Source organism: Xiphophorus maculatus, chromosome 21, assembly GCF_002775205.1.
Source record: "Xiphophorus maculatus strain JP 163 A chromosome 21, X_maculatus-5.0-male, whole genome shotgun sequence".
NCBI lineage: Eukaryota > Metazoa > Chordata > Actinopteri > Cyprinodontiformes > Poeciliidae > Xiphophorus > Xiphophorus maculatus.
The window spans coordinates 9,086,241-9,098,367 of NC_036463.1; the positions used below are offsets into that span (position 1 = coordinate 9,086,241).

At 37.5% G+C, this 12,127-nt stretch overlaps 2 protein-coding genes across 20 annotated transcripts in view; both read left to right on the plus strand.

The window, feature by feature from the left end:
* kiaa1217 (KIAA1217 ortholog) overlaps positions 1-8,540 on the plus strand; it is a 119,568-nt gene extending 111,028 nt beyond the window's left edge. For 11 of the 19 annotated variants that reach the window (XM_023326627.1, XM_023326621.1, XM_023326620.1 and 8 more), the window contains 4 exons: positions 2,599-2,679; positions 2,785-4,431; positions 4,943-5,074; positions 6,906-8,540. In XM_023326627.1, the coding sequence (XP_023182395.1) occupies positions 2,599-2,679; positions 2,785-4,431; positions 4,943-5,074; positions 6,906-7,415 (2,370 nt within the window). In that variant the 3' untranslated portion in view covers positions 7,416-8,540. Of the gene's footprint in view, positions 1-2,598; positions 2,680-2,784; positions 4,432-4,930; positions 5,075-6,905 lie in introns of all 19 variants that reach the window. The other 8 variants (XM_023326618.1, XM_023326626.1, XM_023326636.1 and 5 more) reach the window with 6 other exon arrangements.
* A 131-nt stretch (positions 8,541-8,671) lies between these two features.
* LOC102223453 (uracil nucleotide/cysteinyl leukotriene receptor-like) lies at positions 8,672-10,890 on the plus strand. The gene is made up of 2 exons (XM_005798622.2): positions 8,672-8,798; positions 9,808-10,890. The coding sequence occupies exon 2, from the start codon at positions 9,821-9,823 to the stop codon at positions 10,727-10,729; it is 909 nt and encodes a 302-aa protein (XP_005798679.1). The 5' UTR covers positions 8,672-8,798; positions 9,808-9,820; the 3' UTR covers positions 10,730-10,890.
* Positions 10,891-12,127: the final 1,237 nt, after the last annotated feature.

The window sequence follows — 12,127 nt, forward strand, 5'->3', positions numbered from 1 at the left end:
TGTTTCTTAAATTACATCAAAACATCTTATAAGACATTAGTTACAATCTATAACTAAGTGCCATTACTACATTTGGGCAATAAAATCATGTTTGTTTATGTCCCAAAGTCAAAATGTTCCTGAGATAAGAATTGTATTATTAATCTATAATCTCAGCTTACAAGAAGTTATATACCCAACCGGTTTTCAAATGAACAGTCTCTATTTGTAGTTGTAGTTTTATTTCAATTTGGAGAATATTGTTAACAACTAAATCTTAGAAGCAACAGATTACATAAAAGTTCAAAATTGGTTTGTATTACATTGAGCACAGCTCACAGAATCACAATCATTTTTGCTTTGTCATTGACAAAATAATTGCAAAGTATTAGAAAGAAAGGGGAAAAAAATGGCTCAACTTAGTTTCTGGGAGAGACCAAATTAAATTGTTGTTGTTGATTAGTTATGGCATGATAGACAGGTTTGTGAGTTGGCAGCAATTTGAAATGGTAAAAAGTTATTCCATTATGACTTTAAAGAAGTCATCACTCACTCCCTCCTACATATACAGGTTTATTCTGTTTGGTGACAAAGAAATTTTGCATTTTTTACAACTATCTATAGGCGTTTCTATCTACCTGCTGGTTCTCAGTCATGAAGGACATGGCAAAACTAAAAAAGGCTTAAAAATAAAGCAACTAAACAAGTTATAATTTAAACAGCTCATAACTTGTATTGGGAGCCTTTTCAATAAATCACTGTTTAGGAGGAATTTTATTAACAGCAGTTACTCATTAAAGCTTTTTTATTTTGTTTTTTTATTTTTGTAACAGTGTAGCAGAGATTAGATCAGTGACACTGAACAAAACTCGTACAGAAGCAACATTTGAATTTTTGTTTTATTTCTCAATAGTTTGCTTACCGAGAATAAAACATGTTTGATATGCATTACTCATTTTTGGTCTTGCAGCTTGAATGTGGTTTAAAAACGTTCTAAACCACATTCTACGTTACATTTCACTGCAACTTTGCCGACCCCCCAAAATTAGTCTTAAGAAATGTTCCTGTTTATGGTCCCCCCCAATAATGAGATGGGATTTACGCCCTTGCAAATATCTCTATGAAAGTTCTAGAAGTTAGTGTCTCTTCACCAGTGTTGTTCTTTCCTTCTTCTTCTATTAATATTTTGCGAAGTACAGTAAGATCAGGTCAGGAAAACACAATCCAGGAGGCAAATCAGCTTTCACGTGGAGCATACACTGCCCAGGGTTATGAGAGACATATTCGGTTCATGTGCACAGTAGAGAAACTGTATCTGACCAGAGCACTACTTAACTATCTCTAGATTATTTGAACGTTTTCTGGCAAGCTCAAGACAGTTGTATGTCTTTGATGGCAAGGGCTGGTAGATTTCAATCCATTGTTGTTTTCCTGTATTACTAGTTTTGTTCCTGAATAGTGTGATCTGAACTGCCCTCAGCTCCTTAAAAGCTTTTCTAATGTTTCTGGTCAAGTCCTGTGAGTTAACTAAAATCAATGGAGTCATCCCTTTGTTCAACAATATCTCAATTGAATGTTTTCCTAAGATTACTTAGCCCTAACTGATAATCAACTTACATTTATTTGAAACAGACAAAAAAAATCACCAATTGTTACCATCCCCCCCAAGAGTGGTGTTAAAGCAACAAATCTCTAGGAGGCAGATATCAGAATAAAGATACAAGTTTATTAAAACAATTGCAATTGGAGAAAGGTCATTTAACACACAACGGTCAACAGCACACATGAGCCTCAATTAACGGTAGCTGCTGAGTGAGCTAGATTGTAGTCAAGAAGTTTCCTGTTAAAACAGTCTCTATAGAACAGACAATTGTCACCCTTAACTGCAGTCAGTGTCAGAAACTGTGACCTTTAACATACTTAACACATACTAAAATGAAATAAGAATAAATGAGTAATAGGATTAAATGAGTAAAACAATCAATAGTAAGGTAATAATAGTAAGCTAATCAATAAACACAAATAATAAAAGTAATCAAGTAAAGGTAAAAAGTAATTAATAATAATAAAAGTATTCAAAAGTATTCAAAACCTTTATGAAATAATAGTCATTAATAATTTACTTCAACAGTGGAATTTACTAAATGACCAGAAAGTTAGTGTTTTAGCACATTCCACATTTGCATACTTGCTATCTTATCCCTGATATTTGTTTGTTGCTCTGTTCTCTAAGTTGGAGAAGACATTAGAATGATAGACCTCCACTGATATCTGAGAACCAAAACCAAAACTTACTGACTTGGTAATTGGGGAAAAATAGTTCTTCAGTCAATTACATGAAAATATAATTTTTATGTAATTCTTCAAGAATTGGGGTTAACATTATTTCTCTCTTCTTTATAGTAAAACTTTAATAAAAGAGACTGTTCATTTCTATCTACATGACAACCAAATCAAATTAGCACTTCCCCCTCTGTACAAAAGAATTCAGAAAGACATTGCAATATCTTGTCACTGACCAATGGAAGACAAATAATGTTGTTTTTTATATAGAGGTGATCTGTTGCAACCTGGTACACCAGTTGCACAGTAATATTATTCCCTCACACATTGTCCTAGCAGAGCTCAGAACCAAGTCGAGAGGATAAAGATCCAGACACAGATGAAAATGGAAACACAACTACAAGACAAAGCCCTGGGGTACGTACAACTTTTTGTATCTAACACTCTGTCAATTCATTCAATATTCATTCTAGAGTTTAAGGATATGAGAGTAACACCACATTCTAAATGTCCCATTGACAGGTCATATATTATGTGACTGGCCAGATTCCCAAAGATCAACCACCCCCATCAGGACTGGAAGACACCCCAGAACACAGGGAGTCCTCACAGCCTCTAACACAGGTGTCAAATGTCAATGCTAATGACAATTCTCCAAGCCAGCAACAACAGATGCTGCAGATGCAGATGTCTCCACAGCCAAAATCACCTCCACCTGTTACACCCCCACCTATATCACCTAAACCCACTGGACTCAATGGATTCAAACTGCCACAAAAGCAAGTTAAGCGTGCTGAATCCTTGAAGACTAGTGCAGAAGTAAAGAAGGAAAAGAAACTCAACAAAACAAACACTGAAAAGAAAACCAAACAGGCCTCAGAGCATGTTTCCTCATTTAAAAATACAAAGCAAATATTGCCCACATCCAACAATCCTGTAAAAGAGGTACCTAAAGTTCAGCGACATGGAAAGACTGCAAGTAACAAACGTGATTTGACTATAGCTAATTTTGATGATGGTGATGATGGAGCCGGTCTTAGCCCTGACTTACCTGGAGAGGAAGCTCCCCCGCCACCAGACATTGCATTTATGATCACTAACAAAAAGGTTCAGCCACTTTCTTGTGGCGAGTACCAAGAACTGGTCAACGCCAACAAGGGTAGTGTCCAGACAGTTACAGTTGGCAGTGCATCAAACAAAGCCAACACCACAGTCGATCCCACTATGCCACAAGATAATGGCTTCCACAAGAAGCCTGTCATCATCATTTTTAATGAGCCAATGGATATCCGCTCAGCTTACAAGCGACTGTCCACCATATTTGAATGTGAAGAAGAACTGGAGAGAATGCTTGCAGAAGAGCGCATAGATGAAGAAAGTGAGGAGTCAGACACTGAAAGAAGCACTGGATTGCAAGTAAGAGCTGACAGTGCAGAAATGGTTGATGGTGAAAAGATCATTTCCACACAGAGTACTGCGGAGCACACAGGATCATCATCCTCATCTTCATCTTCAATATCTGAACTAATGGACAGTGGAGTGAACACAGATACAAATGGAGATGCCAAACAAGATGGAAAGAAGAAGTTTAAATTTAAGTTCCCAAAGAAACAGCTAGCAGCACTGACACAAGCAATTCGCACAGGCACCAAGTCTGGAAAGAAGACCTTACAAGTGGTGGTGTATGAAGACGAGGAAGAATCTGATGGTACAGTTCGGCAGCACAGGGAAGCAAAGAGATTTGAGATCACTCGCTCAAAATCCTTTGCAGAGGGCACCAAGGGATCAGTGTCTATCACACAAACAGACCAGAACTCAGACGCCCTTTGCAGAACCAATGAAATTCGGAAGAATGCCTACAAGACTCTGGACAGTCTTGAACAAACCATCAAACAGCTGGAAACAACTATTAATGAAATGGGACCATGCTCCCCGGAGGAGCCAGTCAGCACTGAAGACACCAAGGCAAGACCTGGGAAAGAATCTGATGTGGTTGGGTTGAAGAGGTCTTCCTCTCTCCCTACCTCTAGAGCGCATGGGCCTAAAGTATCCAGTAAAAGTTTGCTGCAGAAGAAGACAAAACCTCAGCTCCTTCCTCGCCCTGTTGTGGCCCCTTCTTCCACCAGCACCTCCGCCACAGTCCTCAGTGTACCCACCAGCATACAACAGGTCTCTCTCTAGCTATTGTTGCTCCAGGAGAGTTTGGGTCCTTCTATTTCACTTTTCAACCTACCTTCACTCCAACCCTAACCACTGAAATTACAAAGTCATTAATCCACTCCACAGGTGCTCAGAAATGTTGAAAGCAACCCTGGTGGTTCTCTGCCACTGTGAAATCATGGTGACATGATTGGGGTGGCATTTTGTTGGGTGCCTGACTAGCATCTTTCTCCTGCAGTTCATTGCTAAAACTCTGAGGTTTTCAGCAAGTGGTGCACTGATCATCAGAGACTTTGTCGCGATGGTCGTTACTTCCTTATTCTCAACTGCATGCACTATGTATACTGTCTTTGAGGTTTATGGTCCTTCTGGATGCATGGTCTTTTACTGGTGTTGATTTTTTGAGGTGTTGAACTTTTTCCATGTTTTGACTTCTCATACTTCCTGTTTTGGTCTATGTTTTTTTTTTCTACCTTTTGTTTTATTTCTTGTTTTGTTTTTCGTTTGGATCCCCTTGCAGAACACCAGTGCCGCTTCCCCTTCTAGTCGGATGCCGGTCCCTTTGTCTGCGAAGTCCAGACAGTCGCCGGCTACATCTGACAAAGCTGGAAAACAGCAAAAACTGCAGGACGCTCAGAGGCAATTTCGACAGGTAGTTTTACTGTAGGGTTTTACCGGAGACTAGCAGAATTAAGGTCATGCCTTACTGAAAGCATGGAGCATATATGAGAGGACTACCAAAGCCGTGAGATCTCACAAATGAAAAAGAAAAAAAAAAAGAAAGCCACAATGGTGGCAACTGTTCTTGTTTCTCTCGAATCTGCAAAGACGCAAAGGCATGTTTGACTGTTGACTGTTACCCCATAACATCACTGTACTGTATGCTTCTGCATGTCCACACTGCTCATGGTTTTCACTGTGTTGGTGGCTATACAAAAAACAAGATGGAGAAAGGCAAAGAAAAGTGGATTCCTGCCTTATCATCATCTGAGTTGTCATCACACCTCCAGTTTTCCATCACAGCTGAGTTCCTTAACAGTGTCGCCAAATCCTAATATCCTTCTGGCAATGTTCAACTACAGGTTTAACTTTTTTTGTTGTTGTTGTTTGGCTCCTCCCTTCTTATATTCCAACTCTGCTCAAACCCGACGTCACTGCTCAGCTTCCTTAACCCCATGGTGATGCATTTTCTTGCCATCAGGACCTTGGCATAACCTACTGACATTGCATCATTGGTTCAGTGGAGTACAAAACCACATTTGTCCTCTCTGCTGCCACCCCTTTAACTTCTAACACTTTTTCCCTATTCATTCTAGCTCATTGAGTGTATCTTTGCCTTCTCAATTTTATTCAGCCTCTCACAATACCTAACAATCCCTCTAACACAGAGACACTGCTGTCTGCCATCATGCTGTCTAACATTTGTAGTGTTTTCTTTTTCGGTAACGTGTCTCTCACTTCTATAATAAAAAAAAGAAACAGAACTGTGTACAGCATGCAAAATAAGTATTAAGCACTTCATACATTTTTCTCAGTTAAGTTATTTCTTAAACATTGTTGACATTAAAACTAAAACAGATATCTGTAGTAACCCAAATAACCTACACCTACAGAAAATTAAAGCAAGTTACTTTATAGTTAACCAATTGTTAGGATTTCAGTCTCAATTTAAAAATGCTTTTTAATCATGACAGGAAATTAAATATTTTATTAACTCTGTCCAAACTACCAAAGTTTCTTTAAAGGAACAGTTGTGCGTGGTTATTGTTGTACATAGGAGGGATCTCTCTCCTATTGCCGTCTGTATTACAGTGAATGTGAAAAAGCCTCAAAGGCTTTGTATTAGTATAGCGCCTTATCAAGTCCAGAGGCCCCCAAAGCAATTCCACTACAGTCATTCATCCATTCACGCAGACACACAACTGAAGACACTTTGTTGTGTCCTGTCTTGTAAAGTCATTTGAAAATCTATTAAAGAGACTTGTAATCAGAATGCAGAGAAGAACTTGTGACCTCGTCCATCTTGTTTCTCTGTGCAAAAGACACCTTGAAGTTCTCAGTATCAACAGTCCTTTATAAGTATTTAATTAATTTAAGTTAGTTTTTTTTTAATAGTTTTATCTTGTGTACTTCTCTTTTATTAAAAAAAAAATACATTATTTATGGACTTGCCTGTTTTGATTTTTTTGCATATGTTGATTGCCTGGGTTGTTCCTGATAACTGGTATACATTTCAAGTCGACAGGCCCAATAGACATATATTGACTGAGAAAAAGGTTGTGTGTTCAATTCTTATTTTCTTTGCTGTATGTTTTTGGTATCTCTTAGTTTGCCTTATTGATGTTATTGTTTGTGCAGCCATATTGTTTGTCCATGTGAATAACTTTTAGTTTGTTTTTTAACGTCGCCTTGCCTTTTACATGTGTTGTGTAACCAGTTTTCTTTTTTTGACAACCAGTATCTGTTTTGGCATCTGTTTGCAGGCTAATGGAAGTGCTAAAAGAGTGGGAGGGGATCATAAAACTGCTCCCCCTACTATACCCGTCTCTAAAATCCCTGCTTTTTATCCTAGCTCTGCTAAAGGCAGCTGCCAGTCTGCGCTAAACTCAGATGCTACTAATCCCATTAACCCGTCTTCTGCTCCTCCTTCTGCGACAAAGTCCTCTCACACCCCCCGTTCCGGTTCCCTTCCCTCATCCCATATCCCCTCACTGTCTAACGGATCCCTCAAACTCCCTGCACCTTCACAACACACAGGTAAAGCTCTCTCGTTCTCCTCACAGACTCAGAATGGTCGAGTGCACTCCTCCTCCTCTTCATTCTCCTCCTCCTCCTCCTTCTCCCCCTCCCCTCTGTCTCCCACACCATTGGGGCCAGGTGGAAAGAGCATCCGCACCATACACACCCCCAGCTTCACCAGCTACAGATCGCACAACGGCAGCAGCAGCAAATCCTCCATCCCAACAACTACAGCAGCTAAGGACACAACTTAGCCACATTATCGCCAAGCGTGCTTTACAGCACAGCAGGTAGACCTGAATATATTCCATGTAATACTTTTTGTTGCTTTTTCTGTTATTTGAACATCTTTTTTTTATCATTTGAAAGTATTATTAAAATAATGCACTCACTCTGTTTATATTTTGACACTGGCATTTGCGCACTGTTTGTTTCTTTTCAGTTCCTTTCCTTTTCTTTCACATCCCTTTTAGATTTAAATAACACTTGTATGGATTCATATTCTGCATCAGAGGTGAACCCTATGACTTATGTTGTAATTTTTATTTTAGTGGCTCTTTCACATAATTGTAGATTGATTTTATAGTTGCATTGAAAGTTTTTATTTGTGGTGAAAATCTATATTTTTTGCAGTAGTTTTGAATAGGGAATATATAGTTAATTTGCAATCAACATATCATATAAATTCTTTCAATTTTGGGAAAAAGAGAAATGTATTAACTAGTATATTTAATCCTCTATATTTCTTACGTTCAAGACAAAATGTAAAAGAATTTAATGAATTTATACAGAATTTATGATGAAACTCATAATTAACTTAGTTTTCCAAGAGTATTTTCCTATTTTTCACTGTCATGAACTGCCAACTTCTTTAACAGATAGCAGCTGTTCTCATCATTAATGCAAGTTTTCGTTTTATTGTGCCTATTTGCCAAAGTGGTTGTATACTGACTTACTTCATGCCTAACTACAATCATCTACTTTTGGAAAATTTACTTGGCTCTTCTTGGTGTGACGGCTGACATCAGTGGTCAAACGTTGTGCTAACGTATTGTTGCTGTTCATGTGATCTGTACTGAAAACAAAGTCAACGAGATGTACATACCAGTAAATGCTTCTACTAAGAAAATAAGTAGTTTTTTTTTTGTTTTTTTTAACATACCAAAGTTTATTTGTATGCATGCCTTCGAAATATTTTAGGAGAATAATGTAAAAGAGACAAAAATATGTTTGCACAAATAGATTTTGTAAATATTTTGGTTTTCTTTCTCTTTTTTTGTAAAGCTTTAAGTCATGACAAATGAACAATGTGGTTAAAGGCAAAAGTTTGGTGGAGTAGTAAACACAAATAAAGACCTGCATGCTTCTAGTGCACTGAATTTCTGTTAGTTTTTTTATATACATACATGTTTCCTGTCTTGCTTCCTGCGTCACATGGCAATGTGTGTATGGGAGTGTGTGTGTGTGTGTGTGTGTGGGGGGGGGGGGGGGGTTGTATGCATATATAAGGGTTAACATACCACAAACCATAATGATAGATATCTCACTTCTGCTTGACTATCAGTTTCTCAGTCACGCACTGAAGTCTTCCACTCTTAGTGAGCATATTTTAGAACGGGGTCCAACTACAACTACAGGTAAGATTATTAGAGACTTTAAATCTCTAATAATTTAGAGATCTCTAATAACTTAGTCTAAAGAATATTTGCACATTTACTACTTTTTCTGTACTTATTTCTGCTATATACTTGTTTGAAGGCTATACATTGTGATTAATAACCTTCACATATTTAACCAGGTAATATAAAACTAAACTGCAAGAAAGTGATATTTAAATGGTTGACAGTTGACATCACCCTTTACTCACAGTAATTCTCAGGAAGGCAAATGAAAAAAGTAAGAGTTATAGGTACATTATATAAATGCATCCTACTTATAAAGAGGAAGCCGATGAGTTCCTTCTTTCTTGACAAGTGACCTTTTGATAGTTGTCATTATATTCATACATTTTATTGCCAAAAACGTTTAGATGCTTGAATTTATACATATGTGAACCTTAAAGCTGCAGTATGTAACTTTTATAAAATATATACAGTATGCTATGAGACAGATAATCTGTGAAAATACGGAGTTCATCTGCTTTCTCCCAGTGCAATCTAGAAACAACCAATCAGAGCCATGAGAAGGGTCTTAGTGCGGATTATGTCTCAGTTCTTCATTTTTGTCACAAATACTTGTAGAGATAACCATAGAAATAATTGGAACGCACGGATTCAATAACTTGGAGGGGCATCTCAATACTTTTGGCAACTTTTGTCATCTCACTTTTAAAGTGCAGGAAATCCAGCATGGTTGTAAGTTAAAGCCTGGGGTACATGGAGTAAGAACCTAATATCCAGCCCATTGAGCATATTAAAATCAAAAAGGAGATATTATTGTAGTAAAAGTTTTTTTGTTGTTGTTGTTGATTTGTCTCATTCAATGTTCTAATTTTCAGAGAAACTGGTTTTTTTTCCATTATCTGTAGCCATAATCACAAAAAACAACAAAAATAAACACCTAACATGCTTCAATTTTATTAAGACAAACCTTTATGTGCCAAGAGTGATAATCACTGACTACACAATATGCTTTACCCTTCACTAGACCGCTCCTTGCCATGACACATGCAAATACTTCCTCGGGGAATGAGACCAGATTACCTCCGTGGGATATTGTCCTTGCCGTGTTTTACATGTTGATCTTCATCATTGCTGTACCTGGGAACTCCTTGGCGTTGTGGGCATTCTGTCATCAGAAGGGCACTTCACCCTCCAAGGTCTTCCTGAGAAATCTGGCTATTGCCGACATCTGCTATGTCCTTATTTTACCTATGCGCATAGTTTACCACCTGTCTGGCAGCCACTGGCCCTTTGGAGACATCCTATGTCAGCTGTCAGGCTTTCTATTTTACCTGAACATGTACTGTAGTCTCTACCTGATGAGTTTCATCAGCCTGGACAGATTGATAGCTGTGACTTTACCTCTAAGGTCCCAGGTGGTAAGGAAGCCTATGTATGCACATATAGGTGTGACCATACTGTGGGTGATAGTCATTGTGTCTATGATTCCAGCACTTTTCTCACAAAAAAACCAAAACAACTCACCTAACAATTGCAGCATGCTGTACCTTGAAAGAACATCACCCAAATCTTTGATCTCCACCATAGTTGCTTTTATTATTCCCTTCACCACCATAATTATCACCTCCCTAGTGATTCTCTTAAAACTGAGGAACCTGAAACAACAAGAAGAGCGTCCAGTTAAAGACAAAGCTATGAAAATGATCGTACTTGTAGTGCTAAACTTCATGTTTGCATTTGTTCCCTATCACGTGTGCAGGGTGATATACACTCAAAGTATAGCTGGAAGGTTGGAGTCATTGTCATTGAAAAGAGCCAATCAGATCACATCTGCGCTGAGCTGCATCAGCGGTGTACTGGACCCTGTCATGTATTTCTTCTTGAACCGAGTTTACAGGAATACGTTTCTTCATCTGTTCTTTAAAACTCAGAACCCGTCTCTGTAAGCATCAAAGTAAAATTCTTGCTAAATGGCTGTCTTATTGTTGGACATTTTAAAGATTGGAAGGTCTTGTAACTATAATTTAACACATCAAAGAGAACTTTGGAGAAATATTTTTATTTTTCAAATCTGTAAAGCATTTACTAGAATGTAAAAAAAATACTGTACTGGGACTAAGGCTGGAGTCCCTGGAAACTGTGGTGGAGAGGAGGACACTGAAGAAGGTTCTGTCTATTATGGACAATAAACAGCACCCTCTCCACAACATAGTGGACAGACAGCGGAGCACCTTCTCACATAGGCTGCTCCAGCTCCGCTGTCATAGGGACAGATACAGGAAATCCTTCCTGCCACATGCCATCTCACTGTACAATAAAAGCTAAATCATTGTTCTGCACTAATCAGTCCGATTTTGCACAACGGCACTGTGGCACACTTGCTGTACATATATTTACATATACATATCTGCATTTTTTTTATCTTTGCAAGGACTGCTCTTAAGTTGCTTTTATATTAACAGCATTCATATTTTTACAATTTATAGCATTTTATTTTTTATTTTTATTTTATCTACAACTACTACTCTGTGGTAGTTGTTATTGTGTCTTGTCTCTATGCTGTAACTGCGAAGTAATTTCCCTGCTGGGATGAATAAAGTACTTCTATTCTATTCTATTCTATTCTATTCTAAAGAGTTTGATATGACTTTTTCTGGTACTTTTGACTGATGTTAAATGAAATAGATAAATCTCTGTACATTCAACAGTCAGAGTGTAGCTTATAACCTTATAGTGTCAAAAATTTAAAAGAAAATGAAACTGTGACATACTTATGGTCTAACAAGTTTTCAAGGAACTTAAAGCTCTGCCTACTCTATTAGCTTTAGATTGCATTCAAAAGATTTTCTCCCTTTCAAATGTTCTATATTTTTTGTCTTATAATAACCGCCAATTTTTTTTTTGTTAAATTGGGGGCAATATATTTTATAGGAAAAGGTACTTTCTGTTTTTCTTTATTATGAACAAAGATTGGATTAAAATGCTTTTTTTGTGCAAATACGCTCTCTTGTGGGTTTCTGACAGGTTTGACCAGTTCTTTTAGAAAATCAATATTTTCCAAATACAATAGTACGTTTCCATGTGTAGTAAAATCACACTTGTGTTGTTCAATATGTTTGTACTACTATCAAGACCTTTTATTACAAGATTAGGCATAACACCATTCCTTTAAAATACCATAATGAATGTCCTTAATATCAATTAAACTATGAACATTAAGGGTAGACTGACCTGTCACAATTTTCAAAGAAGGTTGCTCTTTTTGACTAATTTTATACAAGAAACCTTTGTGTAACAATTGACAGCTCTCAGAAATTTGACAACCATATCAGAAGAGAAGTGAA

Excerpts from the sequence above, each read along its gene's own strand:
- LOC102223453 (XM_005798622.2), top strand. The coding sequence starts at position 9,821 with ATGACACATGCAAATACTTCCTCGGGGAATGAGACCAGATTACCTCCG.